Source organism: Cutaneotrichosporon oleaginosum (genome assembly GCF_008065305.1).
Source record: "Cutaneotrichosporon oleaginosum strain ATCC 20508 chromosome Unknown ATCC20508_contig01, whole genome shotgun sequence".
In the NCBI taxonomy this organism is placed as follows: Eukaryota; Fungi; Basidiomycota; class Tremellomycetes; order Trichosporonales; family Trichosporonaceae; genus Cutaneotrichosporon; species Cutaneotrichosporon oleaginosum.
The window spans coordinates 580,195-597,022 of NW_027072170.1; the positions used below are offsets into that span (position 1 = coordinate 580,195).

The 16,828-nt window shown below is 60.4% G+C and overlaps 9 protein-coding genes across 9 annotated transcripts; 7 read left to right on the forward strand and 2 right to left on the reverse strand.

Moving 5' to 3' along the window:
* Positions 1-691: 691 nt before the first annotated feature.
* Positions 692-2,436, forward strand: COLE_00244 (uncharacterized protein; the record flags this gene model as incomplete). Its single annotated transcript, XM_018425000.1, has 4 exons — positions 692-820; positions 852-1,259; positions 1,292-1,651; positions 1,684-2,436. 4 exons carry the CDS (start codon positions 692-694, stop codon positions 2,434-2,436), a joined length of 1,650 nt encoding a protein of 549 aa, XP_018277792.1.
* Positions 2,437-3,079: 643 nt separating this feature from the next.
* On the reverse strand, positions 3,080-4,734 carry COLE_00245 (uncharacterized protein; the record flags this gene model as incomplete). The annotated part of the gene is made up of 4 exons (XM_018423581.2): positions 3,080-3,874; positions 3,911-4,132; positions 4,178-4,524; positions 4,572-4,734. The coding sequence occupies 4 exons, from the start codon at positions 4,732-4,734 to the stop codon at positions 3,080-3,082; spliced, it is 1,527 nt and encodes a 508-aa protein (XP_018277793.1).
* An 898-nt stretch (positions 4,735-5,632) lies between these two features.
* Positions 5,633-5,833, forward strand: COLE_00246 (uncharacterized protein; the record flags this gene model as incomplete). Its single annotated transcript, XM_018423582.2, has 1 exon — positions 5,633-5,833. The coding sequence occupies one exon, from the start codon at positions 5,633-5,635 to the stop codon at positions 5,831-5,833; it is 201 nt and encodes a 66-aa protein (XP_018277794.1).
* A 589-nt stretch (positions 5,834-6,422) lies between these two features.
* COLE_00247 (uncharacterized protein) lies at positions 6,423-7,322 on the forward strand (the record flags this gene model as incomplete). Its single annotated transcript, XM_018423583.2, has 1 exon — positions 6,423-7,322. The coding sequence occupies one exon, from the start codon at positions 6,423-6,425 to the stop codon at positions 7,320-7,322; it is 900 nt and encodes a 299-aa protein (XP_018277795.1).
* Positions 7,323-8,114: 792 nt separating this feature from the next.
* Positions 8,115-8,971, forward strand: COLE_00248 (uncharacterized protein; the record flags this gene model as incomplete). The annotated part of the gene is made up of 3 exons (XM_018421432.1): positions 8,115-8,379; positions 8,411-8,482; positions 8,514-8,971. 3 exons carry the CDS (start codon positions 8,115-8,117, stop codon positions 8,969-8,971), a joined length of 795 nt encoding a protein of 264 aa, XP_018277796.1.
* Positions 8,972-9,099: 128 nt separating this feature from the next.
* On the forward strand, positions 9,100-10,317 carry COLE_00249 (uncharacterized protein; the record flags this gene model as incomplete). The annotated part of the gene is made up of 6 exons (XM_018423584.2): positions 9,100-9,308; positions 9,358-9,474; positions 9,509-9,607; positions 9,685-9,956; positions 9,988-10,068; positions 10,100-10,317. The coding sequence occupies 6 exons, from the start codon at positions 9,100-9,102 to the stop codon at positions 10,315-10,317; spliced, it is 996 nt and encodes a 331-aa protein (XP_018277797.1).
* A 371-nt stretch (positions 10,318-10,688) lies between these two features.
* COLE_00250 (uncharacterized protein) lies at positions 10,689-12,406 on the forward strand (the record flags this gene model as incomplete). Its single annotated transcript, XM_018423585.2, has 4 exons — positions 10,689-11,009; positions 11,083-11,304; positions 11,336-12,241; positions 12,278-12,406. The coding sequence occupies 4 exons, from the start codon at positions 10,689-10,691 to the stop codon at positions 12,404-12,406; spliced, it is 1,578 nt and encodes a 525-aa protein (XP_018277798.1).
* Positions 12,407-12,852: 446 nt separating this feature from the next.
* Positions 12,853-13,866, reverse strand: COLE_00251 (uncharacterized protein; the record flags this gene model as incomplete). The annotated part of the gene is made up of 1 exon (XM_018426776.2): positions 12,853-13,866. The coding sequence occupies one exon, from the start codon at positions 13,864-13,866 to the stop codon at positions 12,853-12,855; it is 1,014 nt and encodes a 337-aa protein (XP_018277799.1).
* A 1,245-nt stretch (positions 13,867-15,111) lies between these two features.
* Positions 15,112-16,749, forward strand: COLE_00252 (uncharacterized protein; the record flags this gene model as incomplete). Its single annotated transcript, XM_018426039.2, has 2 exons — positions 15,112-16,425; positions 16,504-16,749. 2 exons carry the CDS (start codon positions 15,112-15,114, stop codon positions 16,747-16,749), a joined length of 1,560 nt encoding a protein of 519 aa, XP_018277800.1.
* Between the last annotated feature and the right edge of the window lie 79 nt (positions 16,750-16,828).

Below are 16,828 nucleotides of genomic sequence, written 5' to 3' on the forward strand. Positions count from 1 at the left end.
GGGGTGAGAGATGGAGCGGAGGGTGGAGACGAGAGAGCCGAGCGATGGCTGGGTCGGAAGTGGTCGCATGGCTTCCCCACATTCCCTAGGACGGTTATTTACCCAGCGGGCCTGGCCCTGGACTCCGCGGAACCGGATTGGGCGCAGGGGAGATTGTGGCGACGGCTGTGGCTGAGGTGAGATGTTATCGGCTATCCCGACATCTGCACGATATGGCCAGGACGCACCAGCGAGAGGCGACTGCGCCGATAGCCTGGAGGGTAGATAGCGCTGGGATCTGAGACATCGGTCCGCCGGAGGATCTTTTCCGGGCCAAGAGTCGCGCTGAGATCTGTGCCACGTACATGTAGTATGTCTCGGCGACCACGATTGCGGCGACCTTGTCTCAGAATTTCTTGCTCGTGTGACCTCGAACTCGACGACTGCAGAGCTGCAGAAAGTGCTTCGCCCGCACAGACCCCTTGCTGACACCTCTATCGTTATGTCGGCCAGGCCCGCGCAAGTGGGCAGGAACATCTCAGCGCGCCACTGTCAGCGCGGCGACAGAGACGGGGAATGGATAAACGGAGATTCGTGGTCGGATGGAACGGAACAGCGCGTATCGTTACCCGCAGCCCCGGCTTCTACTTCTATACCTGGGCGGTATGTATTCAGACGAAAGCGGGAGTGGCAGCGACTAACCACTGACACTATGCGCATCTTCACGAACGGGCGCATCTTCACGTCGGCGCACGACGACGACACGCTGCACGACGCGCTCGTGGTCGACGGCGACCGGATCGCGTTCGTCGGCAGCAACGCCGACGCAGCGGCGGCGGCGGTGCGTTTCCTCCTTTCCCCACTGACCCCAGCCGGATGCCGAGGTCGTCGACCTCGCCGGCCGCGTCGTCCTCCCCGGCATTCTCGACGGGCACATCCACACGCTCCAGTTCGGGAGCTTCCTCACGCGCTTCGTGTGCCTCGAAAAGACAGCGGCCGAGGTACAAGACCTGGTGCGCGAGCGCAAGCGCGCAACGCCAGACGCCAAGTTCCTGCTCGGCGCGAGCTTCTTGTACGACACACTCGGCGTGCCGCCCACCAAGGAGATTCTCGACGCGGCGGAGCCCGACACGCCCGTGTTCATCGACAGCGCGGACCTGCACTCGTGCTGGGTGAACTCGGCCGCGCTGCGCGCGCTGGGAATTACGCGCGAGACGCCGGACCCGCCCGGCGGCGAGATCGAGCGGGACGCGGATGGCGAGGCGACGGGCTTCCTCAAGGTGCGTGAGGGAGGCGATGCGCTGACGCGCAGGAGAACGCGTTCCACACTATCGTGTGGCCCTACCTGTCGGAGAATACGAGCAAGGACGAGCGCAAGGCCGCGCTCAAGCTCGCGTTCGAAGGCTTCCTCTCCACAGGCGTTACAGGGGGCGTGGACATGGCGATGATGGAGGACAGCCTCGAGGCCATGGAGGAGATGTATGAGGAGATGGGCGGGCGCCTCCCCATCCGCATCAACGCGCACTGGTTCATCAACAGCCTCGGCACGCAAGCCGACCACGCGGCGCAGGTGCGCCGCGCCGCGGCCGAGCGCGAGCGCCTCAAATCCAAGGCACCGTGGCTGAACGTAATTGGGATCAAGACGATTTCCGACGGCGTCGTCGACTCGTGTGTACGTCCCCTCCCCGTCGGCGCTGACGCCAGACGGCATACATGAAAGACCCGTATCCGGACGGGAGCAAGCCCGGCCCGATCTGGCCGAAAGACGACCTGACGGCCGTTTTCGTGCTCGCCGACTCGCTGGGCCTGCAGATCGCGTGTCACGCCCTCGGCGACGCAGCGAGCGAGCAAGCGCTCGACGCATTCGAAGCGGCGATCGCCGCCAACGGACCCCGCGACCGCCGACACCGCATGGAACATCTTGAGAGCATCACGCCCGAGAGCGTCGCGCGCCTCACGCGCCTCGGCATCGTCGCGTCCCTGCAGCCCCTGCACGCCGACCCCGTGTACATGGCCAACTGGCGCAAGATGCTCGGCTACGATGCACGCACGGACCAGGCCTTCCCGTGGCATGAGTTCCAGAAGGCCGGCAGCCGCATCAGCTTTGGCACGGACGCGCCGGTTGCACCACATCACGCATTCCCGAACCTGTATACCGCGACGACGCGCCGGTCGGGCGTTAATGCCCGCATGGGCGCGCCCACGGATCCGCGGCTGCTGGCAATGGAGAAGTTTGCTTTCCCGCTCGCAGTCAGTATCCGGCACTACACCGCGGGGACGGCGTACAGCGTCCGCCAGGAGGGGGAGTATGGAAGTCTGGAGAAAGGGAAGAGCGCGGATTTCGCTGTCATCAACATCAACCCGTTCCGGGACGGCGTGAATAGCCTGCGTGAGGCGCAGGCTGGCGTCGACGAGACATGGATTGGAGGCGAGTGTGTGTGGCGGCGTGAGGCGTAAGGAGACGTGATGATGACAGGGTGCGTAACAAAGGCTTCCGGTGGAGTATAGGGCCGGGAGAATGAAGATACTTCGAGCATGGTCGAGGCCTGGAGGATGAGCGAGGTGCGAATGTGGCATTTAGCGCTTTCACTGTGAAGATTCGGCGAGTAGGTCAAGGAAGTATGACAGAGCCTTGTCGGAGACTCGTATCAACTGGTCTGACAGGTGCGAAGTAACTTCAAAAAGCTGACTAGATGGACAAGGCCGCGACAGCATCAGAAGGCTGAGGCATACTCAGCGCGAGACCATGACACAGTGACGAACAGTGACAGTTCGATCGGCTCGCCCGTAGATAGGGGAGAGGAGGACAAAAGGGAGTGAATATGAGGAGAGAAGGTCAATACACTTGATCAGCCACCTCCCGCGACAAGTTCCCGTTGCGCTTCACATGGCGTCATTAACGCGATAGCACCATATGGCCGCGTCGCAAACGTGGCTGTGCAGACCTTGGATGGTGAACACGATGCGCCCATTACACCCGCTCCTGTGATAATAATAACATGCTGCTAGCGCTTCCTCTCCACTGTCTCACATTGATTCTTCCGATGCCGATGCTCTCGTGTGCGAGCTTGCAGATTCATCCTCGGTAGCCCGGATACGCCTAGTGGAGCGACTTGGTGCCGCGGATGACGACGGCGGCGCGGATAATGGCGCCGTCCGCGAGCTTGTGGTCCTCGGCGAGAGCCATGCCGGGCGCACCGAGCACCTTCTCGAGAGGAATGTCGACCGAGCCGCGCTCCTTCTCGCCATCCATGAGAATAAGGCGGACGGGAGCGGCGCCGTGCACAGTAACCTTGTTCGACAGAGGCACGTTGTAGGCGACGTCAAAGCCGGGGTTCTGGACATCGGCGCCCGGCGAGTCTGACTTGATGGCGGTGCGGAAGTTGGACTCGCCCCACACAACCTTGACGCTGGGCTTGAGCTCCTCTCTGTTGCCCGAAATGTGGAAGGCTGAAGCGATGAGAACAGTAAGCACACCGTGCGTGCCTTCCTCCTGCGAGTTTAGAGAGGCGGGGTCGGCAACGAGGGCCATAAAGTGGCCCTTGAGGCGGATCTTGGCTTCCGTCGGCTGCTCGTTGTGAACGAGTGCCAAGTCGTGGCTTGCGCCGCTCAGGAGAAGCTCCTTGACTGTCACGGTTGCCTTGCCGATCGTGTCGTCCGACGTCGTGTCGTCATCGACGCACTCGACGGTCACAACCTGGTCGTGATCCGAGAGGAGGAAGTCGTGCGACTCGTTCCACTCGGGGTTACGGTTGTTGTTTATCGTCTTGGTGCGCCAAGTCTCGGCACCAAGCGTCGCGTCGACGTAGCAGTCGGCCTCGTCGTGCACGAGCTTTTTAAGGAAACCTTTGCTCTCCTTGGCCTCACCAAGGTTGGCACCGCTCTCCACGGTCACCTAGATATCAGCGCCTGCCCGGTAGCAAAAACATACCTTGAGAACACCAAGGGGGAACTGGAATGTGCTGAACCAGTCGTTCTTAGCATCAAGCTTGACAAGGAAGCGGTTGGGCAGCACCATCATGCCGCCGAGGATGCTCTGAATAACATTGCTAATCGAGCGGTCGATAAAGCCAATGTTGGCGACCGCGGCAACGTCTGTGTACTTGAGCTTGATATACGGGGGGTTGATGAATGCGACTTGAGCAGCGCCGACCTGACTGATCAGCTCTGGTTGCCTGCCACGTCAAGGAAGACATACCAGGGGCATCTGGTTGATGATGGGACCCAGAAGCATGCTCATGCGGCCGTTGAGCTTGATGTGCTCAATTCCGATCTTGGGGATCATCTTGCCGTCCAGCTCAATGTCACACTCGCCGTCCCAGTCCACGTCAAGGTCCATCTTGATGGCGCCACTTGCCATCTTGTGGGTGTCGACATTGCCGAGCTTGATGGGGACCTTGCCAAGGTCAATCTTGGCAAAGTGCAGCGAGTTGAGGGGGGAAGGAAGCATGCTGGCGAACATGGGCTCGACGATAGACTTGGTCATGTCGCGGCCGACGACGCTGATGTTGGGCCAGAGGTTGGCGATGATGTCGTTGAGGAAGCCTTGGGTGAGCGGGTTTCGTATCGGTGGAACTGTGCGGAGTACGTACCAGCACTCTCGGTGCCGCCAGAGGCAGTGAGAGCCGCGACGATGGCACCACTGGGTCCGGCGCCGGCACCACCAGCAGCGCCCTGGGAAGCACCACCGGGGGCGCCGTGTGCAGCGGGGGCGCCGGCAGGGGGAGCGACGGGAGCCTGGGGGGGAGCGGACATGGTGAGTGATGTGAGAGAGGAGGGAGTAGGAAAGAGAGAGAGAGAGAGAGAGAGAGATGGAGAGAGAAGAAGAAGAGGAAGACGTGTGAGCGTGGAGGAGGATGACAAGTGCGAGGGCCAGAGAGAGTTGCCGTGGATGCGCGTGGGATGAGCTGTCCCCAAAGGAGAGAGGGAAGGTGGGATGCCTCGCTTGGCACAATCCGGACTACCAAAGGACGCGGTGACGTCAATCACACACGGGAACGACACCAAGGGTACAAGGTTCATCAGATTCCGCCACACTTCTCCAAGTGAGCACCGCGATGCAACCGCAAAGTGCACAACTGTTGCGAGCATTCATCAGTTTGTGTGCGTCTTATGCTCCCATGCTTGCGAGGCAATGCAACAGAGGTGTCTCCTCTATCCTCTAGCGCTCCACAAAAGGGTACGAGTGACAAGTGACAAGCTCCCTGCTCACTGATCTGCGGGCTGTAAGATACAGGGACGCGCGACAAATGATCGGCGGCCGCAGCTGTGATCGGCCCTGGCAACTCACAGCTCGGATGAAACTCGGCCCGTTTCAGACCGCAAACTGTGCTTGCACGACGTGTGCAGGATGTTTGTTTCCATTACTTACCTCCTACAGCCTCCTACCCACCTCTTCAGCATGCTTCTCGAATTGAGCGGGGCAGAGACGTACAGCCCAATCTCCGTCGACACATCCTCCCACGCCTTGGTCGTCAGAGCCGTCATAGAGGAATGGCGGCTTCTTCCTGACATTCGTGACCAGATGAGCTTGGTCAGTTCCAGCGTCTCCACGATCGTCCAAGGAGGCCAAAGCAGCGGAGAAGCGAGCTGTCCATGTTTCCGGCCGACGTTTTCCACGGTGCACGTCTCGTGCATGCATGCACATCGAGCCATGCTTGGTGCACGCTCTACAGGAAGCACAGTTCTCCAAACAGGTTTGGCCGGCCGCTCGGGGAATAAATTCCAGACCTGTACTAGGATCCAAGGAATTGGTGCGCAACTGGGCAATGGCGACAACGGCGGTGACAGGCTACAGGCCTCTCTCGAGGATCGAGGGCACGCAGGAGGAATAATGGATCCCGGCGCTATGTAACTCGATGGCACGGATCTTGGTATCTGAAATGGTACATGGTGTCATTTAATGTCTTGACGCTCGAGAGCTGTGCCTTCTCCCATTCACAGTGAGTCAATGACTCCGACCCAGAGTCTCATGTAGCTGAAGATTCGATTAATTCTCGATGATCGTGAGCTGAGATGTTCCGAGTGATGGAGTGATGGAGGAGAGAGAGATGGAGAATGATGATGGCGACACTGCTGGCGAGAGAAAGCAAGTCAACTGAGGCTCAGCTCCGTGGTGGTACATGCAGACTGTACTTGCCACCCACGCACTGGCCACGCGACTATACGAGCTTCCATTTCTTATCTTTTCCGATCTTCCGAGAGCCGCGGCTGGATCCCGATCCGCCCTGTCCACGCAGTTTACATCTCAAACTAAAAGGTAGTCGCGTCATTTGGCTAACATGAGTAGTTTGTTCCCGATGACTCAATGAATTGAATTCAGTAAACAAACAACACAAAGGCCACGCACGCCATAAACAAACATGCCAGGCGTGCCATGAAAGGGACTGCATTTCGCCTTTGCATCCCGCAACTCTTCCGCTCTCCATCCAAACGTGCCCATCATGTCTCTTACACCACACGCATTTCCTCACATCTTCGAGGCCATCTTCGCGCACGCTTCCCGCGAGGGCCTCATCAGCCTACGCGCAGTCTCTACCGAGTTTCGCGACCGCGCCGATGCCCTGCTCTTCAAGCACGTGCAAGTATTTTGTGGCGCCCACGGAACGCAGCTGGATGCCATCAGCGGCGGGCGCCTCCCCATGCTTCCTATCCCCGATGCCCCATCTCCCGAGAGACCAGCTGCACTCGCACGCCTCGCCGAGCGGCTGTACAACATACGGGCTGTAGATCAGTACACAGAGCTTCCCGACGTCCCCTTTCGCCTCGACGTCCTCCGGCAGTGCACTTCGTATACCACCCGCACGCCCAAGACCACCGCCCACACCCATGTTTCCACCGAACTCGACATCGCCTACCCCTGCTATATCAATTCGGCGCTGCACGCGCTCACCCGCCCCCTGGGTGTGAAACGGAGCGTGATGACACTCAGATGGATAGTGGAAGTGCCCCTTGTCCTCCCGACGCCCGAGGTCCGCGAAGTCGTGTACGTCCTCAAGCCTCCCATCGAGCCCGAGTACGACACCCCCGTCGCTCTTACATGTGTGAGACACTTGGAGGCCGTCCCATCGCTGCAAAAGTACGTCACCGTCGTCGGGTGGGCCTCGCTCCTTGTCCGCCACGTCGGCATGCCCCTGCCTACCGTAAACAGCAAGATTAGCGACGTACCGGACAGCTGGCTTACCCAGCATGTGCAGTACGAAGGCGCGTGGTGGCGTTTGGGCCAGTGGCTGGAGTTTTACATGACGCAGTGGGGCCACATGTGGTCTCCTCACGGCAAGGTCCGCTTCCTCACCCACGCCGAGTGGGCCGCCGAGGCGGGCGAGTATATCAATGCGCCCTAGTGTTCGACAACGAGGCTTTGCTCGTCGGTAAATCGTGGCACTCCGATGCAAGTATGTGCTGTGCTGCCTGAGCGTGAATAACCTTTGTGTTTACTAGCTCTTCAATTGACGGCACCATGCTCACGTCATTCCTCAAGACACTCCAAGCATTAATTGATACACAACCGCCCGCAACCAGCCACAATTCCGTCAACTTTGCGCATCAACGGTACCACAACCTCTGTAACACTAATGCAGTCTTCAACTCTCCGAAGAGTGCGACACAACAACGCAGAGGGCGCGCGAATAGACGCCCCCCGAAGCGGACCCGGAGCTCGTGTCCCATCGGCCGCTTAGCTCAGTTGGTTAGAGCATTGTACTAATACGACGAGCGTATTAGCTAGACATGCAAGGGTCGGCAGTTCGAGTCTGTCAGTGGTCAGCGTACTCTTTTGGCTGCTTCCCGTTGTTCTGTGGCGTCGGGGTTGCTTTGCTTGTCAGCGTGTCGCGCTTTTGTGGCAGTGAGTGTGGCGGTGGTTGAGGATGGGCTCGTAATCTCGATCGCAGGCACGGGCGGGCCGGTCTTAGCCGATGCGGATTCGCCAGTCCCACTTACCTCCGCAGGCGCGCACTGGTACCGCATGCATGCATGTAGCGTGTACGGCGATGCGGAGTGCTTGCGGTTTGCAGCTGAGCGCTCGACTGCCCTCTCGTCGCTGAAGCATGGGGTACGAATCAGTGACGCGATTGCAGATCACCGACAGCCAAATAGAATCAATCCTCAACACCGAACCTCTTGCCATCGCCCACACCATGGTCTTCACTACCGTCACCCACCCACACCCGCTCGTATGGCAGCTTACGTTGTCGCAGCCGCCAGACAACCGCATGACGCCGGACGCGCTGCACGAGATGATGCGCCGCCTAGACCAGGTCGAAGCGGACTGGCGGCGCGCGAACGCTGGCAAGCCGCCGGGGGAGTGGCAAGGCGGTGCGCTCATCGTAACGGGCGGCGGGCCCAAGTTCTTCAGCAACGGCCTCGACCCCGAGACGACCAAGAACCCAGACTTCACTAAAGGTGCGTCGGGCGAAGCACGCGCTCACACGAGGCCTCTTCGACCCCTTCAAGAACCGCCTCCTGACATTCCCGCTCGTGACGATCGCAGCCATCAACGGACACTGTACGTTCCCCCACCACCCTCGCTCACACAGGCTTCGCGGGCGGCTTCATGATGGCCCTCTGCTGCGACATCCGGATCATGACGGGCGGCCGCGGCCTGCTGAGCTTAAACGAGAACGTCATCGGCATCCCCCTCACGGCGGCCGGCACCGAGCTGGTCAAGATGAAGCTCGCGGCGAATTACTTCACGCCCGTGGCGCTCGGCGACCGCTTCAACCAGAAGCAGGCGCTCGCGGCGGGGATCATCCACGAGATCGTGGACGTGTCGCGCGGCCCAAACGGCCTCCTCGAGCGCGCGCTCGAAATCGGTGTCGGCGAAGGCCCGAAGGCGTCGTGGGGCGTCTGGGGCGCCATCAAAGAAAACATGTATCGCACCGTCATCGACGCGTGCGCGATCCCGCGCGGACCGCGCAGCGTCGAGCTCGACGAGCTCTTCTGGGCACGCATTGCGCGGCAGGAGCGCGAGCTCGCCGTCAAAGCCAAGTTGTAGATGCATCCATGCCCACCGGTTGAGTGTGGGAAGTAGCCGAATTCCGCTCAGTAGGCCCTGCCCCCGCTTCCCCAACTTTTGTTGCTCTCCAGCCCAGGTCTGCAATGCGTTTTGCACTCTCACGCACCATGATCGCCCCTGCTACCCGCCTCCCCGCTGTCGCGGCCGCCGCGCGCGTGTCGACGTTCGCGCGCCACCTCAGCACGACGCCCGTGCCGCGCGACGTCAAACGCCTCACCGTCTTCGGCGCAGGCAGCATGGGCAGCGGCATCGCGCAGGTCGCGGCCGCTGGCGGCATGAAGGTCATCATGACGGATGTCAAGGAGGAGGCGCTCGAGTGAGTGCGGTTGCGGCGTGAGGGAGGGAGGGATATGCGCTGACTCCAGCCGGGCCATGGAGACCATCAAGAAGTCGCTGGCCCGCGTCGCGAAGAAGCAGAGCCCGGACGACATCGACGGCTTTGTGCAGCGCACCATGGCCAACATCGAGACTACCACCAACGGGTATGGCTACAGACAAGACGCGAGCTGACAGAAGCGAGCAGGCCGTGGCTGATGTTGACCTGGTCATTGAGGCGGTAATTGAGCACCTCCCATTGAAGCAGGAGCTCTTCGCGCGTCTCGACAAGGCGGCCAGGTGAGTCTAGCTGTGGATACCGCTCCCTACTTCTTGATAGTCGGCAGCCCGCTCGCGGCCTCTCTCGCTCACTTTAGACCCGACACCGTCTTCGCATCCAACACCTCCTCCCTCCTGATTCGGGATATCGCAGAGTCAGTGAGCCCCGAGCGCCGCGCCCGCTTCGGCGGCCTGCACTTCTTCAACCCCGTGCCGGTGATGAAGCTTGTCGAGGTCGTGCGTACGCCGCAGACAAACGACGACGCGTACAACCTCCTCCTCCGCTTCGTCGAGCAGATCGGCAAGGTCGGCGTCAAGGCCAAGGACGTGCCCGGCTTCATCGTCAACCGTCTCCTGGTGCCCTACAAGCGTAAGCTCTCCGGTGTTTGCGCTGACGGCAGTCGAGGCTGCGCGCATGCTCGAGCGCGGCGACGCGACCGCCGAGGACATCGACATCGCCATGAAGCTCGGCGCGGGATATCGTGCGTCCTGAGAAGAACACGCTCACCCCAGCCATGGGCCCGTTCGAACTTTACGACTACGTCGGTAACGATGTCACCGAGTTCGTGTCCCAAGCGTGGAAGGTGTATGCCGACAAGGGACTGCTGCCCAAGGACCTCGTCGCTCCGGTCCCACTGCTCACTAAGATGGTGGCGGAGGGCAAGCTCGGCCGCAAGACCGGCAAGGGCTTTTACGACTACACGGACCCGTCCAAGCCCAAGAAGGGCTAGGCCGACAATCATAGATATGCATGGTTTATTAGGGTTTCGACATGTGTGGATTGGCCCTGTTGTCGGATCGGTGTTGGTCGGCGTCGGGCCGACCCCGCGCAGCCGGTCTCCACTCCAAGTTTGAATTTGCCGCCTGCACAACTCCACTCCAGCCCGCATCAGCGCTCCGCTCCGCCTCGGTGCATCGCTCCTTGCCCTCGCTTGACCCTCCCAGGCTTCGATCAGTGCTAGCACGTCGCCGGTCCTGAAGACGCCAAGGCAGGGTACTCAGCCGTGTCGGACATGCGCCGAGCTCGCCCTCCACCGACCACACTCTTGTTGGCGACGTTCATGTCGAGTTGCACTCTTTCCCACTTGCGCTTTCATCTGGAATGAACAGCACTGCTCACGATGGCGGGGTGCCGTCTCTCCCTCGGCCACCATCGTCGGCATCCACAACCCACTCACAGCCATTCGTGACTCCGCCTCAGACGCCCCGTCCTCCCTCGCCGCCTGATGTCGAGACGCCCGTTGACGCCGACCTCTACGCCCACCACCATTATATCTTCAGGCGGCTGCGACGCGCGTGTCCAGCCCCTAGCCCACGCAGGGTGTGGATCATCACCGGCGCGCTCTGCGCCTCCATGGTGCTGTGTGGATGGAACGACGGCAGCGTTGGGCCCCTGATCCCAAGTCTGCAGCGATATTACAACGTGAGTGAGGATCGCATCAACCTATTCATGGCTAGATGGGGTGATCACCTACTCGCGGATCGACTGACGCCAGATCAATTACCTTAAAATGTCGATCCTTTTCATCATGATGTTTGTCGGCACGCTCATCTCGGGCCTGGTGAACGTGTGGCTCACCGACCGCATCGGCTTCGGTCTGGTGACGCCACTCGCCGCCCTCGCCACGGCCGTAGCCTACCTCATCGCGGGCTGCGGCCCGCCCTACCCCGTATTCCTGATCGGGTACATCTTCAACGGCTTCGGCATGGGTATCCAAGTAAGCCTGCTCGCGCTCGCGCTAACACAAGGACGCACAAGTGAACAACCTCGTGACTCGCCTCCCGAACGCAGACACGAAAATGTCCGTCGTGCAGGCATGCTTCAGCCTTGGCGGCACCATCGCGCCCTTCATCTCGACCGCGTTCGCGCAGCACGTGGAAGCTGCGTACCGTTACTTCTTCGTCGCGATGGCCGTAGCGCTCCTCACGGTCGTGATGATGCTGTGGGCGTTCGAGGGCAAGACGGAGGAGCAGATTACCGCGCTGCTGCCCAAGGACGCCGACGTACGGCGGGAGAAGAAGGAGCGGAAGGAGCGGGAGAAGCGGGAGGCGGAGGGCGAGGAGGAGGTCGAGATGGCGGGCGTCAAGGAGCGCTTGACACGTGCCCCGTCCATCGTTCCCAACGAGGCGGCGCCTCTCCCCCCCGCTGAGCTGTACGCCCCCGACTCGAGCGGTACCAAGATGCTGCGCATATTCTCCACGCCCAGCGTGTACGCACTCATCATCTGGGCATTCCTCTACGTTGGGGTGGAGGTCAGCATCTCGGGCTGGCTTACGTCGTTTCTCATCGCCGAGCGCGGCGCCACGGCCGCCGCCGGCTACGCCGTCACAGGCTTCTGGGGCGGCATGTCGGTCGGCCGCATCGTGCTCATCCCCGTCACCAAGAAAATTGGGTACCAGTTCTCCATCTATCTCTACGCTGCCATTGCCTTGGGGCTCGAGCTCGCGATCTGGTTCACGGATAGCCTCATCGGCAACGGCGTGTGCTACGCTTTTGTGGGCTTCTTCCTCGGCCCGATCTACCCCAACGCGCTCATGGTGGTGTCTGAGGTGCTCGACGACGACTTGCGCGGCGGCGTCATGGGCATCATGGGCAGTTTGGGTGGAGCCGGTGCGGCCGCCATCCCGTTCATGACGGGTGGTATTGCGGACAAGGTGAGCGACTCTTTAGACATGCCGGACTGACCATAGCACGGCATCTGGACTATTCAGCCCATCGCTGTGGCGATGATCGCGGCGTTCACTATCATCTGGATGTTTGTGCCGCGCAAGCGCATCACATCGTTGTATACGCCCAAGCGGCGCGTCATTGAGCAGTAGAGCCATAGAGTGAGTGCAATCCATCGTGCATGCATGTAGCAATAGCAGCAATAACAAAAGGTTGATGCCCGCCCGGCTCGCCCTGCGCGCTTACAGCTGTCCTGACCTCTTGGAGCACGAATGCCACACCAGCCAGACTGATCCGTTTCCGGCCTATCTGTACCCGGAAGTATTCTGGCATGATTGCCGAGGCGGTACCAACACAAATCCATGAGGACTCGGTGGGGCTCGAACACTCGAGCTAGAGGAGACAAGGCTGTACAAGGAGCGCACTGAGACGAGGAGTTCCGTTATGAAAACGAACATCTTCCCGAAACCATTACAGTGCTTGTCCCGCGCGCCCGGGGGTATATAAAGTGCTCTGCTCCACCTTTCGCTGTTCTTGCTCAGGAATTCCATAGCCTTTCTACAGCACGCTCCCACTCTAACAGAGCTAACGCTCCATCCTACCACGTCTTCGTGACATCCTCCGCAAACCCCACGATGTCCTCGAACTCGACCATCTCCTCCCCAGTATCAAATCTGCCCTTCCAAACACCAAAGCACTGGTCCGTCCGGCTCTTCACCTGCTCGGTATCAACAGATGATGCCTTGTTGTAGAACGGTGTGAGCGTCGCGTCGAGGCCGCCGCCCGATATATGCCACGTGTCCATCCAGTTGTCAACGTCGTACTTCCAGGTCAACTTGTCGCTGATCTTGTAGACGCGTGTGCCGAGGAGGAACGAGTTCTCCGTCGACCCCGTTCCGTCTGTCCACTTGTCTCCGACCTGGAGACCCATCACGCGGCCGTCCGCGAGCCTGCCTGACCCGGCGCCCCAATTCCAGTGGACTTTGGAGGGCCAACGGCCTCGGCCGTGGTCTAGCATCGCCCACGAGCCCTCAGGGACGGGGAACGTCTCGCCACCGATCGTGACGGAGCCCGTGGCGGGCCGCGAGATGTCCTTAAGGGTGTACTGGAACAGGTCGTCGGACCAAGGAACGACGACGGCCGTGCGCTCGTGACTCGGCGGCATGGAGGCGATTACATCGAAGCTCCCTCCGGGGACGGACGCGCGGATGCGTGTCCCGTTGGGCAAGTGCTCGATGTCCACAGCGAGCTCTCCGTCCGGGTTCGAGTGCCGCGCGCTATGCGGGCCGTCCTCGACGTTCGGGGACAGCTTGACACTCCCGATCGGCCCGACACTCGCGTAGTTGACGACTGCCTTGTTCTGCTTGCGGTCGAAGATCCACACACTGGCAGGCGCGAAGTAGTCGATGTCGGCGATGGAGAAGGCCAGGATGTGCGTCGGCGTGAGCACGCACCAGTACTCCCACCGGCGGTTCTTGCCATTCAGTACACTGCCATCGATCGCAGCGGTATCGACGATAGGCTGCCGCGCCCAGCCGTGGGCGGCGCGATTGAACGAGCCGTCCTCCTTGGTAAGCTTGACGGGCGTCGTGAGTTCGGTCTCGCCAGGCATGTTTGGTTGGTGAGCAGACTCGCGAAGTGCGAGCAATATAGAGGGACCTGGCAGTTGGGATTACCAGGTGCGTCACTCACGTCACGTTGGGATGGTTCCCCTACCCCACTGCAGGATAACCGTGACCATTCGTCACGGACATCTCCGCCTCGTCAGACTTCCATTGACAATCTGCATCGCAAACCAAATCGCAGTTACTCGTACCGTTACTCCTTTGCGAACGCGGAGAAGACCTCCGCCGAGAAGTGCATGGATGGAGCATTCAGGCATCATCAGTCTCGCTAGCCATTCACTATAGTTGCAATATCGCCAGCTTCGCGTTCTAGCCTCAGGATCCGGAAGTTGGGAATCGGCGCATGCATTCCTCGCTAACCTCGACCTGACTGCTCTCGGTCACACCCGCTTGACTCAGCAATGCTAGCACGCGCCGAGTTGAGCGGACATGTGGGCTTGGCGGATCACTTCGGCATGTCGTATCGTCGTATATCGGCTGCTATCGGTTCAACCGTTCAACAGCATCCGTCGCCAGGCACAGCTCTGAACGTGCGCTCTGATGTTCCGGCGGCATTTCCACATCCGCACTACTCATTGCTAAACTGACTACCCCGTGCCTCCAAGCTTCGCCGAGAGCCAATGCAATCGGTACGACTTTGCTCCGTGCGTCGGCGCAGAGACCGATCACTCGCGCGAGGCGCCCAAAGTGGGGGAGTGGCGGTCACCTGGCGTTTGGCGTGCCTGCTCGCAATGAACACAGTCCGTCAAGCCATGTGCTGATGCCGCAGCGAAGCTCGCCCCACCCGCGGCATCTACGGCACGCCGCCTCGCGGAGGTCATGGGGGCTCAGCTGGGGCTCGGCAGGGGTCTCCGCGGCCGCAAATACACCCTCGTTCGTACGCCCCGCAACTTCAATTCCCGTTTATTCGTCTGACGATGTGCAACATCCATCCGACAGTCCTCGTGAGCAAGTCTTTGTGAACACGCCAGAATTCTGGCAAATCCTTCCCATTCACAGCTCTGACTGACGCCTTTCACTAATGACTTTGCATCGGCGCTGTCCGAAAACCGAGACGATCGGGTGGGGGAGTTGGAGACGCGTGACGAGATGGAGAGCTGAGCAGGGACGACACCCCGCCCCGCTGCAACTGACTGTGCCGAAAGTGCGACGCCTCAGCGAATGAACACCATCAAGCCACTGACGCTTAAAAGTCTGGCGAGATATTAGCAAAACCCCCACCCTCGCTCGCTATGCCGGTCTCGTACTACAACGGAGTCGAGAACAACACCCACCCGACGTGGTGGAAGGATCCCGCGCTGCGCCGCAATGCGCTCTGGGTGTCCCTCTCCGCCCTCATGTACGGCGTGAAAGGTTACGACTCAGGCATGCTGAACAGTGCGCAGGCCGTACCCCAGTTCTACCTTCAGTTCCCGAGCCTCAAGAACAACTCGACGCTCCTCGGCCTCACCACGGCAGTCATGTACCTCCCCGGCCTGTTCCTGCCCTTTCTAGGCGCCTGGCTCGCTGACAAAGTCGGCCGCAAAATCCCGCTCATCATCGCGATCCTCGGCGCCATGCTCACGCCCATCATCCAAGCGACGTCCAAGAACCTGGGCCAGTTGATCGCCGGCCGCTTCCTCATGGGCTGCTTCAGTTCTGTTGGCGCTGTCTCCGGCCTCGCGATGTGCGCCGAACTCTCGCACCCTCGTTTCCGTGCCCAAGCTATGTCGCTTCAGCTGTCGATGTACTACATCGGCAACATTCTGTGCTCGTCGGTTGCGTACGCTTGCATCACCCACATCGGGAACAGCGAGTGGTCGTGGCGCATCCCCTTCCTCACGCAGTCGGTGCTCCCCATCCTCTGTCTCCCGCTGGCCATCTGGATTCCTCAGTCGCCGCGTTGGCTCGTTGCGCAGGGCCGCGAGGACGAGGCCCGCAAGATCCTCGCCAACCTCCACGCCAACGGCAAGATGGACGATCCCCTCGTGACGATGGAGATGGACGAGGTTGCCAACGCTATCGAGCTTGAGCGCTCCAACACCGAAGGGTGGAGTGCGCTGTGGCGCACAAAGGCGAATCGCTGGCGCACGTGGATTGTCGTGCACTCCGCCGCAGGCGCACAGCTCAATGGAATCGGAATCATTGCGTACTACCTCGTGCCGATGCTCAAGGTCGTGGGCATCACCGACTCCCGCCAGCAGTCGGTGCTGATCATCGGCATGGGTGTCATGAATCTCGGCATGAACACGGCCGCCACGTATGTCGTCGACCGCGCCGGCCGCCGTCCCATGTGGATCTCGTCGACTCTTACCATGCTCGTTTGCTTGAGCGCCATCACCGGCCTTAGCGCGTCCTTCCAGAAGTCCCCCAACCCCGCTATCGGCAGCGCAACAGTCGCTTTCATTTTCCTTTTCTACTGCGGCTTCGACATCGGATGGATGCCCCTCGGCACCCCATACACCACCGAGATCCTGCCCTTCGGCATCCGCGCCAAGGGTATTGGGCTTTCCACTGTCTCGACATACGGTGCGCTCTGCATCAACACCTTCGTCAATCCGATTGCGGTGAGTTTTTGAGGGTTTCTCCACTTGTCCCCAGGTAGACACCATTGCGAGGTCAACTCGAAGCACAGCTGACCTCAGATGTCCAAAATCTCCTGGAAATACTACTTCGTCTATATCTTCATGTGCTGCTACCTCCTCGTCGTGGCGTACTTCACGTTTCCAGAGACGAAGGGCCGCACACTCGAGCAGATCGGCGTGGTCTTCGGCGACCTCGACGAGGACGCCCTCCACGTCCACCGCGGTAATGTCGACCTCGAGAAGGCGCCTGCAGACCTCCAGATCGAGAATAAGCCCGATAACACTGTTGTTACGCTAGCGAAGTAGGCCACAGCCGAGGGCAGATGAGTTAAAGATATGATAGTTGGAGCTGGGAGCAAGAAGCTCAATGTGAGCTTCGCATGTA